Source organism: Vigna unguiculata, chromosome 4, assembly GCF_037176805.1.
Source record: "Vigna unguiculata cultivar grain cowpea cultivar isolate G323 ecotype 2 chromosome 4, ASM3717680v1, whole genome shotgun sequence".
In the NCBI taxonomy this organism is placed as follows: Eukaryota; Viridiplantae; Streptophyta; class Magnoliopsida; order Fabales; family Fabaceae; genus Vigna; species Vigna unguiculata.
Window position 1 is genome coordinate 45,854,660 of NC_140795.1, and position 15,488 is coordinate 45,870,147.

The 15,488-nt window shown below is 30.1% G+C and overlaps 2 protein-coding genes and 1 non-coding gene across 12 annotated transcripts; 1 reads left to right on the forward strand and 2 right to left on the reverse strand.

The window, feature by feature from the left end:
* Window positions 1–216: 216 nt before the first annotated feature.
* Window positions 217–6,183, reverse strand: LOC114181704 (uncharacterized). Of its 10 annotated transcripts, none has more exons than XM_085672355.1 (17): window positions 5,513–6,183; window positions 5,173–5,259; window positions 4,733–4,871; window positions 4,241–4,322; window positions 3,812–3,859; window positions 3,399–3,496; window positions 3,215–3,293; window positions 3,039–3,101; window positions 2,888–2,938; window positions 2,564–2,622; window positions 1,671–1,749; window positions 1,442–1,498; window positions 1,312–1,365; window positions 1,105–1,170; window positions 963–1,004; window positions 663–764; window positions 217–434 (listed from the first exon to the last, which is right to left on the reverse strand). In XM_085672355.1, the coding sequence occupies exons 1-17, from the start codon at window positions 5,691–5,693 to the stop codon at window positions 420–422; spliced, it is 1,302 nt and encodes a 433-aa protein (XP_085528481.1). In that variant the 5' UTR covers window positions 5,694–6,183; the 3' UTR covers window positions 217–419. The 10 variants fall into 10 exon arrangements, with proteins under 10 accessions (XP_085528481.1, XP_027924034.1, XP_085528482.1 ...); XM_028068233.2 differs by having other exon boundaries at window positions 217–497; XM_085672356.1 differs by having other exon boundaries at window positions 217–535.
* A 4,920-nt stretch (window positions 6,184–11,103) lies between these two features.
* On the forward strand, window positions 11,104–13,872 carry LOC114180329 (HIT-type Zinc finger family protein). The gene is made up of 5 exons (XM_028066624.2): window positions 11,104–11,465; window positions 11,909–12,116; window positions 12,374–12,442; window positions 12,558–12,690; window positions 12,831–13,872. Exons 1-5 carry the CDS (start codon window positions 11,222–11,224, stop codon window positions 13,452–13,454), a joined length of 1,278 nt encoding a protein of 425 aa, XP_027922425.1. The 5' UTR covers window positions 11,104–11,221; the 3' UTR covers window positions 13,455–13,872.
* Window positions 13,873–14,284: 412 nt separating this feature from the next.
* Window positions 14,285–14,355, reverse strand: TRNAG-GCC (transfer RNA glycine (anticodon GCC)). The gene has a single exon. It is a non-coding gene; the product is annotated as a tRNA-Gly (tRNA).
* Window positions 14,356–15,488: the final 1,133 nt, after the last annotated feature.

A 15,488-nucleotide genomic window follows, 5' to 3' on the forward strand; every position in this document is an offset into this window, starting at 1 on the left:
TGTTAAACATTACAATATAGAGCGGCATAACAGTATTTATTATTTTAATTTAAAATATTATAATTTCTGTAAAAGTAACAAATGAGTATTGAGAGTTAGTGTATAAGTAAACGCAATACTACTGGTTGAAGCTTGTCAAAGAAAATGAATCTGAAAAAATCTCAAATGCTTTGAACTTACAAAAAGCAGGTAAACTGTAGTGGAAACAAGCAACAATTTACAAGTATAGTATTATTCTATTTTTACGCCTCAACTGTACCACATTTCATTTGTGTCTTTGAAGAATCTTCAAAGTATAATGCTATGTTGTTCAATACATACATAAGTGCATTAGGTTTTATCTTGTAACTTCCTCCCTAACCAATCCTTTGTTTCCACATATCACCAAACAATGCCCCTTCGTTGGTTTCCAGTGTTTCTTATTGCTGAACTTCCTGTCATTCAGAGTAGCATTTTGTGGAATTTTAACCAAATGTTCTACACTAACGAGCACCAATCTGAAACACCACTATATTTTCTATTAGAATCATATTTCCTGAGTCAAAAACAACAAGTTGCTGCAACTTTAGTACTTCTAAGTTAAGTTCCCATAATGATGCCATCATTATAAACATAAAACAACCTCAAAAAAACAGATTAGATTTGGAATTGTGTCTACTTGCCAGCATACAGGTCTGCTTTGAGATGAGGGACCTCATTTCATTCACACGTTGATACTGCTTCACACATGATCTCTGCATTCCTTCTTTCACCACTTTCATTCTCTAGATGTTAAATGTCAAGTATAAAACAAGACTTGCATATGAGTAATTGTGAAAAATAGATTATTTCAATAATTCATTACATCATGTTCTGCAGAGGTGTTTTTTCAAACATCTTCTCTGCATATAGATTTTTATGCTGTCAAGTGTGAAACATGAATGAATGTGAAAAAAGCTTTGAAAGAATCTACATTACCATACCTCGTTATCTTGAAAGGATCCATGTCTATTCTCCTTCGAGCCCTTCAATAGAATAATAATAGGAATATCCATGCTTTAGTAGGATGCTATATTCACAAACAATCTTAGTTTGTGTCATAAGAATATGGTAAGAGAGATAAACCTTGGACATTGTCTGCTTCTTTGATGATGATTTTGCCGTTTGTTCCACCTCAGAAGCCAGTGTGAGCTGCAAATTGATTCGGCCCCAAGATTAAAAACCAATATTTGTGTCTTTATGCAAACATGAATCATTATAAGCATTGAATTATGCATAAAATGTGAACCTTAGAACAGATTATTTGATAAGAAAATGAACAAGTTTTAGTACCTTGCTAAACAATTCAGAGGGTGGTTCATTTGTAGAATCCTGGTCGTTTAGCTCCTATGAATGAAAAATTGAATTACAATATAAAAACATGGTAAACTCAGAAAAGAAACACAAGAGCAAAACGAATTACCAATGGATATACTTTAATATTTCGGAAGACACCTCTTTCACTTTTACTTGAGAGCTTCTTCAACAAGCACCACAAACATCAGTTAATAACACTCTTCTATGTTTCAAATATAAAAATCTAAATTAATTTCATCCTATTTTAGTATCCCATTTTTAAAATATTATTAATTATTTTTAGTTAATATGATTTTTTTAGTTATATTAAAAAATTGGATGGAGAATTTGCTTACCTTAACATCAGAGCTACCTCGAAGTTTGTTACTGGTTCTACATTTTTCCTGCACTGATCCCACAGTACCAGAGTGTGTCCTGTGAGGGAAGAGAACATTCCAAAAAAATTGCTTATTTATATGCACTCAAAAGATACATTAATGGAATCATTCATTACTGATCCCACTTATATAATTATTAACAAAAATATTTTTATATCACATTATTTTATTAACTATTGTCTTTGTCTTTGGAGTAATTAAAGCCTCAGAAATAAAAATGCTTATTAAGACAGTCTAAATATTTATCAGTATATTTCTATGTGATTTTTACTGAAAATTTTTATTAATTTTTTCTAATTACTTTTAAATAATGATTAATAAATAAGTTTCTCCAATACATACTAATAGTTTATATGAAACTTATATTAAATGCGAATTGATATAAAATAATGAAAATCTTAAAATTAAAAATTTGGGTGTTATACAAAACACTAAATCTTAATAATGAAATACAATATTTTAAGTTACTATTAGTCATAACAACAACACAAACCCAAATTAATTTTTTAAGTTACAAAAAACCGAAGGGTAAGTAAAATATTATAAAAGTTTAAATATTTACAAATTGTGAAGCAAAATTTATAAAATATAACAACTGTTTAAAAGTAATATAATTTAATGGAGTCTATTTAAAGTGAAATAAAAACCAAAACATTAATTAAAAATACTAAAACTCGCATTGATTATGTTAGTATTTTTGAAAACTAAAGCAAACCACAAAAAGTATTTCGATAATAAATATTTTTCTTTTAAGTTTTGAAAGAAAAATGTAAGTTATTTTAAAACCACATTACAAAAAATAAAAACTGCAAACAAAACATATGTCTCCATACAGTATTATATTTTCATACCTTCTGAGATTCCCTGTTTCGGTATTTGAGATAGAATTGCATTTCAGACTTCTTCGCCCCTAAAATGAAAATCATATAAAGTTATGAATTAACAGAGCACTAATAACATATTTTCCAAAACATTTTTAATATATAAAATTTATTTAAAATTATAAGAAGTTCATTGAATAAAATATGTTTAAAAATATCTTATCAGAAAGGAGAATATGACAGCTTGGAAATACAAAACTAAATAATTTTACTTTAAATAAACAGAAACAGAAGCAAACAATTCTTAATACACAACAAGAACATCAACAAATAAAGCAAATTTAAGTAACTAACATTATTAGATGTGTTTTGCATTGCCCTCTCTGATGTTCTCAAGTGGAACTCCTGAAAAACAAAAGTCAAAAAACATAATAAGTACTAACTCACTACATAGAGTTTGATGCACAAGAAAAGAAACATTGTGACAGAAAAAGTTATTAATTACTTGACATTGAGTTGGTCGTGATGTTTTCATCTTAGACGATGTTTGTGCAGGACCCTCCAAAATCTGCCATATCCAAAAAGTTAATTATTATATTATCAAAAGTATGCATTTACATGCTGTATGATTGAGTGCTAATTAGTTTCTTCGCTAAGTACAAACTGATAAAAAGCACTTACTTTTTTATTCAAGGGTTTTGCTTTAGACTCCTGAGAACTTGATTGTGTAGGTCCACCTGATTCACCACTGGTTTTACACCTATCAAAATGCACAACACAACAATTTATCATGCTGGATATGGTTTATTACTAAAATGTAACAAAACCATGATGTTCAATATAACTAGAGAAGTAGTTGATATACTTGTTCTGTCTATGTGCCCTAAGGGCTGTCACCAAATTTGGTTCTTTAGCAATGGTAACATTTGTTTTAGATGCTGAATTGGGAACAGGGTGATCAACCTGCATCATAATCCAAAAAGGGTTATATGGTTCATGTAATAGTTTTCAAATTTTCCAATATTTGAAAGGTTTATTCAATGTGATTTTTTTTTCTCAACCATTTTATTTAAAAGGAGTCTATGTTTCCTTTTGTTAAATTGGTGTTAACATCATTTGAAAGGGACTACGTGTTAGTGACTCTGTGTTTCTCCAATCGTTTACTCTTTCTATGTCTATTCATCTGGCATTTGTTTCTACTCTCTTTAGAGGTGCAGTGCCTAGAAACAGATAGAGTGAATTTGATGGATCATAGTCCATAAAAAGATGATTCATTACCTCCTCAGTCTTATGTGTAAAGCGAATTTGATGCTTCAAACGGGCAACCTGTCATGAATAACAAAAAATCAAACTGAAGCAATATTAACTGTAAACACATTTAAAAAAAATGCAAAGCACATATTTGCTAAATATCAGTTTTTCATGGAGACTAATCCAGATTAAAAACATTGTATATCCCTAATGTTTAATTTCCAGAAAGAATGCAATCTAAGATAAGAACATATACTCCTGTGCAAAAGATAAAAGAAGACAATTGCTCAGTTTTCTTAGTTGAAAATGAAAAAGTAGATTGCAACATGACATTAAGGTATTGTGAGAATTGAGAGAAAGAGATGCATTAATTGTAAGTACTACCAAATTGTATTAAGCTAAAGTTAAGACTCAAAAACTTGAGAAAGAAAGTTTATAATATAAACTATGTCATACCTTGCGCAAGTAACCAGCTTCTAGCTTTTGCCTTTTGGTTAATGCGCTATCTGTGGGAGAAGAATTCGGTCTCTGAAACCTGCTGAGATTAGATGGCAAAAGAGATTAACAACAAAGGAAAGTAATAAGAAATGGATAAAACAAATTTTCACCAGGGAAAAGACATAACAAAGAAATGTCTTGTTATATTATTCATATTGATATGATAAAATGCCAGAGAATGACATCAATATAGCTTGTAAGATCTAACACAGCAATAGAATGAACAATCAATAATCAAGTTTTTATGAGAGAAATGACCAGAGAATCCATAACAATGTGAATGTTCTTATAGTGTCATTCATTCATAAACTGTCATATATAATAAGACTATCAATGTAAAAAATTACTTCATGCATAGAAGAAGTTAAACTCAAAAAATTGTGATTGAACACAAAAGATGACATTGTTCATCATCAGCATGAAAATCAGGAGGTGAGAAATAACTGATACCTGATGGACTCAGGGCTCCGAACTTCTAAAACGTTCTTCTTCTTGGCCAAATTACTTGCTGTTGGTTTCATAAAAGAGAAATCTTTTCCTTTACATGGACTTGACTTTCTGAGAGGCTTTGTTTTCCCACTTGACGTATCTTGTTAAAAGAATAAACATGTAATCAGCTTTCAAAACTACACAATTTCTTCTCAGATTTCATACACGCAGCTGAATTTGGAAAACTGAACAATCTCATGCTACAAGAAAGGGACCATTTTAACAAAAAAAACATCAACAAGAAGTTCTAATATTCATTTTGAGCAAATTCATATATTCGAAATGCAAAATCTTAAGATAATCATTTTGAGCAACATTGAATCCCTGAATCACAAGGCAAACAATAAGCATCTAAACATTGTGTCATTTTAACAACAATGTAGAACGCATGAAACCATTACCTGTGCTATTATCATCATCAACATCTGAAACATGTTCCTTCTCCGTGCTACTAACACAGTTTCCCCGCTTCGTCTTCAAGAGAAACGCTACACACAAAGCAAAGGAAAAAAAGAAAAAAAAACAATCAAAACCCTTTTTTCATTTTGAGAAGCATTCAATCTTAATGCAACGATCAATCAAATATCGCCATGCATAGTAAATTACAGCTTGAACATTAAGACGAGAATTAAACTCATCCAACGATTCATCAACTTCAGACAGAAGAAAAAACAAACTCAACCCATTTCGCCAAACACGACAAAAGATAACAGCGTTGTTTGATTTTCGTGAAAGTCTTACGTGAAGGTGGGTAGCTCGTGGCGTATTCAAACCACTGCTCTGCTTCGGAAGCGTCCCAAGCCGTCTCTCGACGCGTGAAAGCGAAGAACTGAGGCGCGTCGAACTCGTATTCAATGTCAATCTCCTGTCCCTCGGAAAGAGGAGCGTATTCAACCTCGATTTTCTCGAACTCTTCATCCATGACACCTTTCTCTCTCTTTCTCTCTCTCTCTCTCTATCTCTCTCTCTGTTTTCTCTCCCCAGAGCCTAATGAGCTGTGATCAATGCACGCGCACTAAGTTCATAGCCAATTCAGATTCTGAAGCAAGTTTTTTGAAATTTCAACGATTCCCCAACGTGGGACTCCCTGGTCTGACTCGGAACACGGCCAACAGAAGCTACGAAACAGTGATCTCCAAATGAAGGATTGAAAAATGATATTTTTGGCCGCAATCCCGTCACCTCCTCTCTCGTTTCTGGGAAAATTCGGGGTTGGTCGATTTTCCCGGAAACGAGAGAGAAAGTTAGGAATTGAAGCAGTTAAATTAGAGTTTGGAAGTTTTGTTTGGTTGTTAGTGTTGTTCCATTGATGGGGGAATGAGGAAGAAGAAAATGGCGAAGATTTGGTTGGTGAGAGAAGGGAATGGCGAAAGAAAGAGAAGAGAAGAAGAAGAAAGAAAAATAGTTGAAGAAACGTCGTTGGGTTGTTGGTTTTGCTTTTATATATATGGCGCCTAAGATTGAACCAACATTGCCAATTTTGAATTTTACACATCATCTCACACCATTCCATCAACAAGATGATGTAAGATATGCTAAATTTTTATTCAAAAAAAAAAAGATAAATTATGAGACTACATAAATTAAATTCTTTTCTTATAGTATACTTTAATTTCGAAAAAATCATAGAAGCTAAAAATATATAATATTTGTGTTTATAAACTAATGTCAAAATTTTCAGGTTCAATCTTTTATTTATTGTTTGATTCTTGGAAATTGATTCCAGTTAATTGGTTTTAATTCTGTCATGATATTTTAAGGTGGTTATCCATATATTGAAAACAATAAGTTATACCATGAAAGTGTAAAACAGTTTGATATTATAATCATAACTATTGAATATACAAAATCATAGCTGTAAGTTGTTGTTGTTTATTGATCATAAATGTAAAACTATTTTATTATTCAACGTATAATCATGAAATTAATTCTGGTATTAGTTTAATTTTTTTTTAACTTATAAAATAAATCCTAAGATACATTTTTCATGAATCTACCTTTTACAAAATAATGTTATTGTTTAGATTTTTTGAATAATAGTAAATTGAGGAACATGCAGTATAAAATATTACATTAACTATTTCTACATATGGTGGATCAAGCTTATCTAATATTTATTGATTTTATCGTACATTGTACTATTGTTGGGTCACGTAACAGAGTGTACCTACATGTTGACTTTTGTTACGTTTTACATGGTCAAAATTCAATATCTTTTAACTTTCTATAATTTTCTTTTTTCAACATATCTCTGTAAACTATCTGTTATATTTCATCTCTTTCATTAAAATTTCAAATATAGTAATGATCAAACTTATGTTAAATAAGTTTTTCTTCGAGCATCACAGTAAAAATGGTCGATTGAATTTTTGAGAAATTATCAATTTAGTATTAAAATATATAAAAAAAAATACAGAATGACTCTTGAATATAATAGTATAATAAAAAATATTTATGATGATCATAAAAATTATAATTTAATGATAAAATATTATTGTAATCTTAGCAATAAGTGTTGTATATTCTACATTAAGATTTGAATCAGAAATTTTTTTAAAGAGAATCTCATGATATTTATTTTTCCTTATGGATTTGATGAGGAACATGAAATAAGACACGATATGTAAGACCTTCAAGAAAACATAAAAATAAATAAATAACCTTCAAAACCGTTCATGTTTGAGAACAGAAAGACAAAAGCACCATTTTGATGCAAAGTTTTTGAAAAATTATCCAAATGGGTAGATTTAAAAAAAAAATGAATATGGATAAGTTGTATCACTTGATATAATTTTATTAAAAACAAATCTTGTTAAGGTGACATGATTTTGGTAAAAAATATTTTTAAGTTGAAACTATATCAACATAGTATGACTTTATTTTAATTTAAATTGAAGTTAGGTCAAAAATAACACCATTTTAATACAATTTTGGTAGAAGTTATTTTAAGATGTATAACTTAATGTTTGGAACTAAAGTTATATTATATTGATATGATTTCAACTTTAAAAATATTTTAAACTAAAGTCACGTCACTTTAACGAAGTATTTTTTTTACATGTAACCGTATTTACCTTGATATAATATCCATCTTCGTAATATTTTTGAAAATTACCTATTTGTATTTTGTTTTCTTTTTGTAAAAAATTAACCAGGTGCTTTTGTCGAAAGAAACATGGGTTAATTTTCTATCTGAAAACCTTAAAAGCTTTGTGCATTAAAAAACATATTATGTTTAGCATGAGACACGGATTTGGTTTCTCTTTCATGAATTGATGAAGTGAAATTGAAGAAAACATGTCCCACTCCATGTTTTGGCTCATAGCAGAAGGGAAGTAGCATTTGTATGAGTCATTTATTAGAACCCCACAACACAACCCTAAGACATGGGATTTTGAAATTTAAATAGAGAAATACACAGAGAAGAAGAAGAAGAAATAGATATATAGGGTTAGAAAAATACAAGTATCGATTCATAATGCAAAATTCTAAACCACTTGTTTGTCTTTACGTGGAAAAAAATGGGTTTGCCATGCAGTACGGAAAGCCATGTTACTATTGAAACCTTTCTTCTTAATGTCTCCAAATGGATGCACGTTCCAATTTTGTCCTAAGTGTTATGTTTTCTATGAACCTTGGTAAAGGACAAATCTGTCATTTTCCACTCAACTCAAACGCTCCTCCTCGTTCAAATTGGACAAATAGTGTAAGTGAATTAGGGTTGTCAATTCATGCTCCTCCATTTATTATGGCTTGATTTATGTGAGGAACAAAATGGGTATCCAACCATACCACCAAAACGTCATTCATAAACATGTTTTATAAAACTCGTGATATATTATATAGTCAAAGAACGACAAAGAAATAAATATGATGAAGAAAAAATATTATTTCAAAAGTTATTAATAGTGAATCCTATATATTACTGTTTAAGTTACTAAGTTTTGTTGTTTTTCTTACGCATGTTAAAAATTCGAAAATTTTCATCTATCTTGCTTTTTTTTTTTTTCTCTTCTCTCCTCACTTTCTCATTCAAGACTTTTAAGAGTTCATGATGAAGAACAATTCATTGTGGAGTTCTATAAACACAGTTCTTGAACTGACGAATCCATCTAAAAATTCAGCTATAAAGATTGTTTTAGGTGTTTGACTAAATTATTTTTGTAACTTGTTTATAATCACATGAATGTATTTATTTTGAAATTTGGATTTTTTACTAAATTTCTATGTGCCTTTCAAATATATTATGTACATTGATTTTGATGTTAAAATACTAACATCAATGTACTTATACTATTCAGCAGATAAAAAAAAAAGGAAAAACTTAATAGATATTTTGAACTCACTGTATTGTTTTGAGATTGTTTTCGATATAGTAAGTAAATGATCTTAAATTTTAGTAAGTGTTTTATTATGATTGTCTAAATTTATTGAGCTATTGATAAACAGTTAATAATATATTAATGGTTAAAATCTTAATTTGATCCTCTACTTTTCATACCATCTGATTTGGTTCAATTTAGACTTTTTAAGTGAAATAATTGATATATTAATTTTAATGAAAATCTAATACCATTCTAAAAAAATTGACCTAATTAGATCATTCTATAAAATTATAGAATTAAATTGAACCAAATAAAAACCAAGGATTTAATTAAATCTGTTATAAAGAATAGTGAACTAAAAGAGAATTTTAACTTATATTAATTTTAATAATTCTAATATATTAAGAAAGAAATTAGTTTCAGTGAGCCACCTATTGGACCTAACTCATTTTTGGACCAAACAATTTTAGTTCAATCATGGCTAAATGCTAAAGCAAAATTCAACATACAACATATATAAAACATATATAAGTTGGGTTTGAAACATTTTGGTGAATTTTCCAATTGAGAATATGCAACACTTCTGATTTGTTTCGGAAAGAAAAGTTTTAATCGTAGATTTCAGAAGTTAGTGACTACAAAAGTTAATTCTAATTCACTCGTAAGAATACTTATGTAAAAATGAATCCTACTGGAACACAGAAAAGTACAAATATAAAATCCCCCGCCATTTTCAAAATGGAATACCAGTTGATCGAAATTTTGACTTAATTTAATTTTTCAAATTTTAGAGATTTTTAAATTTAAATTTTATTAAATTTATTTGATATTTTAAATTATTTTATAATAATATTTAAATTATTTATAATATTTGACACGTTTGAATAAAAAATATTTAAATGTTTTTTTTACATTTTCTCTCCTTTTCTCTCTCTGCAACATTTTGTCTCTTTTTCCTTTGCAACTGCATCAGCAATGGAATAATTAAGGATGATGGTATCTTTTCCTATTATTATGAGGCTTCTATTAGTAATTACGAGAGTGAAGAAAGCAACAGCCTTATTTGGATTTCAGTACACCTCAAATGCAATGTTAGAATAAATTGAACCTGTTGCTTGGATTTGAACCCACCCAGTCCAGTATATGGTTTTGGGCCGAGAGAAAAATAAGAGGATTAATATCTCTATTCACCACCCCCAAATTTTTAAAAAAATTTCAAAAATAATATTTTGATTTTAACCCGTTCCCTAACCTCCATCCGGATTTGGACACACATATGTATAAAATATGTGTTTAGATGAAATTGGTTTTGATATCCTTCTTAATAATAATTATTAAAAGAGTTAAATATTTTTTGTCTTTCAACTTTTATTAAAAAATGGAATTATTCTATTTTAAAAACTTTAAATTAATTTAATTTTTCATTTTTAGAAATATCGTAAATTCTTTTTAAGGTTATTCAACATTTTAAACGAGTTTCTCAAAAATATTAAAACGAACATATATGTTAAACGGTTTAAACAAACTGAAATATTATAAAGAAATATATTTAAAATGTCAAATAAATTTATAAATATTTGGTTAAAAGTACTAAATTCATCCATTTATATCGTTGGTGGACTAAATTGATTTAAAATTTCTAAAAGAAACTAATTTTAATTTTCATTAAAAATTGAAAAACAAAAATATATTTAATCTTTATTAAAAAATCAATTAAATTATTAAAGTAATTGATAATGATTACATATAATATTTGTTAAATAGCCACACGTAAAATGGTTGCAAAACATGTTCTTATGAACTTAAAAAAAATCACTATCTAAATCATTGACATTGTTTTCTACATAGTCTCTTTATTATTTAACCATTATTATTCTTTTATTTATTTTCTAAAAGATATATAGACATGAAGGTTTTTTTATTAGTTATTAAAGAAGAAAAGATATTTAACATTTTAAAAATTATAAAATATTTAAAAACCATTACTATTTAATAGTTCTTCAGTTTCTTCTTCCTCCTTGTTACAGAACAATCCTGTGTTTCTTTCCATCGTATGCCCTAGCCGCGCCGAAGTGCACTCACCGTGACGAGATTTTGAAGCAACGCTATCAGTGGAATCACAAACATGTCCTCTTCTTTGCCACAAACCGAAGAAGAACAAGCCGCAATTCGAAAACTCACGAAAGGACCAACAGTGTGTGAAGAGTGCAAATCGAACCCATGGAAATACACGTGCCCCGGTTGCTCCTTACACACTTGCAGTCTTCCTTGCGTGAAATCTCACAAAGAGCGAACTGGGTGCAGCGGGAAGAAGAACCAGACTCTGTTTGTTCCTCTTTCGAAGTTCGACGATAACATCCTTCTATCAGGTACTTTGTTTCTTAATCCTCGTACTCGGTCTTAAATGCTGATAACTTTTTTTTTCCTACTTGATTGCATAAGCACAATAACATTGTTTTATTCCTTAATGTTCTTCGATTAACCAAAGCGACCTTTTGTCATGTCATGTTAGTTTGAGTGAGAAAGCAATTTTCTTGCTGGATAGAAAATGAGTTGAAGTACTCTTTAATTATATTTGACAAAAATTATGGCTTTGTATTATTTTACTCGTAGAGAGGATGAGACCCCCTTTTCAATTATTCATGAAATTTACAGTTGTTATTCTTGGTGTATTTTTCGGCATTTTTCTGTGCATTTTTTTTTTTATATTACTTGTTGTGTCTGATAGGATTTTTCATTAATGGGTACACCTGCGATGTTTGTTGGTGGATTCTGTTAAAATCCGTATGGCTAATTTGTTTGTTTACTTTAGATTATAGTTTGCTGGAGGAGGTGAAGAGGGTGGCTGAATCTGCTCAGAGAATGAGATCTAAATTAGGCATTCATTCATATTCATATTTCAGGTTACCTCATCCACTTAAAAGCCTAAAGAATGCTGCTGGGAGCAGGAAAACCAAACTGATGTTTCTACCTCCTGGAATGTCGAAAAGACAGAAAAACCAGTCTAGATATGATCATAGGTATTTTTCATCGTTTTATGATAACTAGCTTCAGTTTCATTATTGTTTCCTTGTTTAGTTTTTTATCTTTTGGTGTATAGTGGATATGATCTGTAGTATACCTAGTGGATGTGTGTGTGGTAGTCTGATTATTAGGTTTTCTTATCAAGTTGTGTGATTTATATTCTAACACAATCTCAGAGGGAGGTCTAGCTTGTAGGAATGTTTCAATTTTGGATTGTGAAGGTGGTAACTTTTGTTTCATACAATGCTTTCAGGAAGAAGTTTATATCTTGGACAATTGAATGGCGTTTTCAGTCAACAGATATTGTTTTACATGACCATGGGTGAGTAACATTGATGGTGCCTTTGATTTAGAATACAAATTACTGTACCTTACCTTCCTAGTGCATGCTTGGAGTCCATAGAATATTGAAAGGATGTTGTGCTCATTTTGTCTAGAGTTGATGAAAATTCAAGCTTTTACTCCATTCTAGAGAAGCACCTTAAACCTGGTCCATGGAATAATCAGCTACGGCCATTTTGTGAAGTCCAGCTGGATTCTCTGAAGCTTTTCATTCGTAAATACCCAAAGGTGGGTTTTCTTTGCCAATTTCTACTGTTGAATTTCAGTATCGTACTGAACTTGCAGACTTGTAGGATCACATTGACCGAACACATTAAGACATGCTTTTATTCTTACTCATTAGTTCTATCTGGTTCATGCAAATACAGGGTCCCAAATCACTTTTCAAAGAGATAGATATTAAAATGCCAATCAGAAAGCAACTAGCAGATATAGTCATTTTGGAGTTTCCTGTTGTTTTTGTTTTCTTGCCGTCTCACAGAATCAATTTTGAAGTTATTACGGATGTGAATACAAGAAAGCATAAATCACCACAGAAAGATAGTGAAGAAAATCAAATCCCCCAAGGGTTATCATTTAGGGAGGAGGTGATAGAAGATGACAACAGCTCTGTAGATCCTCAGGTTTTTGATATAATGAAGCAAGTGGAATCAAGTTTATCACATGAATTGGTGAACCAACATACGAGTTCTGAGATAGCACCAGATGATTCCTCCAACAAGTCTCTGTTTGAAGGAGACACCGGAGGTGATCTTTCACATTCTTTGTCAGAAACCAAGAATCTAAAGCTACCTGAAGAAGATATAGATTTTGACTTCGATCAAGATTTGATGGATTTCTATCATGACATTTTGGATCAAACAAGTCCTGGGGATCTTTTTGATTTTGATAGTGATTTTGCCAAGAAAACAGAAAATAAAATAGATATAATTGGTGCTAGTGAATTATTCCCCTTGCCAAATGAATTGGAGGAAGGGGAAATCCCAGAATAATTGGTAACTATAATTCACTCCTGTTGAATAATTGGAGAGAAAAAGAGAAAAATATTCACTGCACCAATAGGTTGAGGTTGAGGTCCAGTTGTGTAGACATGATTGTAAAAGGTCGTGCATTCCTTCATGTTGAGCTTGGCAGAGATTGAAGATTACTAGCTTTTTGTGATACTTGATCACCATAAGACTTGGCAGTAATTTTCACTTTAGATGCAGCAATGACTCCGTAAATCCCTTCGTGAAGATCAAGGTGCTCCCTTGCATAACGATTCAGACACACCACAGAAGCCGTGGGTATTGGTTGTTTTTCTCATCACTTAAGGGCAAATTTTGGTATTGGTTGTCACTTTTGTTTGTTTACATACTTTTGTGGAGGAATTGAATTCAAAGTTACCTAATGTCACTTTTGTTTGTTTAATCCTTTTATTAAGGCTTCTTTATTGAAGATGTTCTTGGAGACTGCAATTGAAATTGAAATTACTACATTATTAACTTATTTTATTAATTTACACTAGAAAGAGTATAAGTTGTAAACTTATGTATGAGCACCTAAATTTGTTTGTACAAGTATGCATTTTCATCCTTCATTGATTTCAACCATTTTTTGAGTCAACAACTAACAATTCTTACTAAGTAGTAGCCTTCCAATTTTTATTTACATAAATTTCCATGCTCAAAAACAAGCACCCTAACATTACTTAGCAAAAGTCATAAAAACTTAGGAAAAAAAATCATAACTGAACCAGGTCAAAAACAAGCACTCCAACACGTCTTTGCAAAAGTAAAAAAGAGATATTTGCACGTCTTTGCAAAAGTAAAAAAGAGATATTTGCACCAGCCGGGAATCGAACCCGGGTCTGTACCGTGGCAGGGTACTATTCTACCACTAGACCACTGGTGCCTACTGTTATATTGCAATATATATAGTATTTTTTCTTGTAGTCTTCTCTTCTGTACTTATACATCATTCTAGAGGATCTAAATGTCATATTGGAGTGTTGATTTTGCATACTTGTTTTTGTTTTCTTCGTTTCGAAACAAATTAAGGTACGTGATTCTAGTTATTTTAAAATATATTCAATTTCCTTTGTCATCTTATTTGAGTTTAGTAGTTATAATTATGATTTATATTTGTACTACTGTTGATGCAATGTAAATCTTGATAAAAGTTAAAAAATGTCATCCTGTCTTTGAACATGACAAGTACAATCATATCCTTTCATTTTCACTTAAATATTTCATTACGAGTTAATTTTTCACATATTAACTTCTAAAAATTAAAAATTTCACCTTATTAAGTCAGACAGTTGCATTTTCAATAAAAAATAAATAAAAACATGTTTTACATTATGACTCCATAGGTGTTTGTTCAATTAAAAATCATTATAAAAAATATTCATAACAATCTATTTCATAAAAAAAAAAAAAATGAAAGTTTTATGAATGTTTTTATTCCATTCATCGTGTTGTGTCTATAGAACATGAGAAAAGAAGTTATGAAAAATACATTTGATTAAAGACAATTTTGCAAATAATGAGAAAAAGCTTTTGAAACTCGAAATTCATATTGGGCCAAACGGTGTTATCTGTATTGCACGGTCAACGTGACCCATCAAGCTCTCTAACCTCTTGTATTTACTTTTTGAGGTAATTATTTGGTACTGCTCTTGACTTTTCATCAATGTACAGATGTGTTTGTCATCTTTTATTTTATTTTGTTGTTGAGTAACATTATTTTTATATATGTCTGCCCTTTTCTTTCGTTTATGTTGAGTCAGAAACTTTTTTTACTAAATGAAGTTAATTAAATTTAAAAATTATGTACCTGGCTTCACTTAAAAAATAAATAAAATTGCAATGCCAAGTCGTTTTTACATAACACAACTTTATTGTAAATTTTTATGTTATCTTTTATGACATTTTTATTTTGAACTAAAGTGATCGTTCTCTATGACAACTTCAATATAATTGATTTTTGACTGAAATCATCATAGGAATGAAATTCATTATAGGAATGAAATTGAAATCGTTATT

Bases quoted from the DNA above. Each gene is read 5' to 3' on its own strand.
- LOC114181704 (XM_028068228.2), bottom strand. From the start codon at position 5,693: ATGGATGAAGAGTTCGAGAAAATCGAGGTTGAATACGCTCCTCTTTCC. The intron at 1,499-1,670 runs GTAAGCAAATTC...TGCTTGTTGAAG, and splicing joins GAGGTAGCTCTGATGTTAAG to AAGCTCTCAAGTAAAAGTGA. The intron at 1,171-1,311 runs GTACTAAAACTT...ATCAATTTGCAG, and splicing joins CCTCTGAATTGTTTAGCAAG to CTCACACTGGCTTCTGAGGT.
- LOC114180329 (XM_028066624.2), top strand. From the start codon at position 11,222: ATGTCCTCTTCTTTGCCACAAACCGAAGAAGAACAAGCCGCAATTCGA. The intron at 11,466-11,908 runs GTACTTTGTTTC...TGTTTACTTTAG, and splicing joins CGATAACATCCTTCTATCAG to ATTATAGTTTGCTGGAGGAG. The intron at 12,443-12,557 runs GTGAGTAACATT...CATTTTGTCTAG, and splicing joins ATTGTTTTACATGACCATGG to AGTTGATGAAAATTCAAGCT.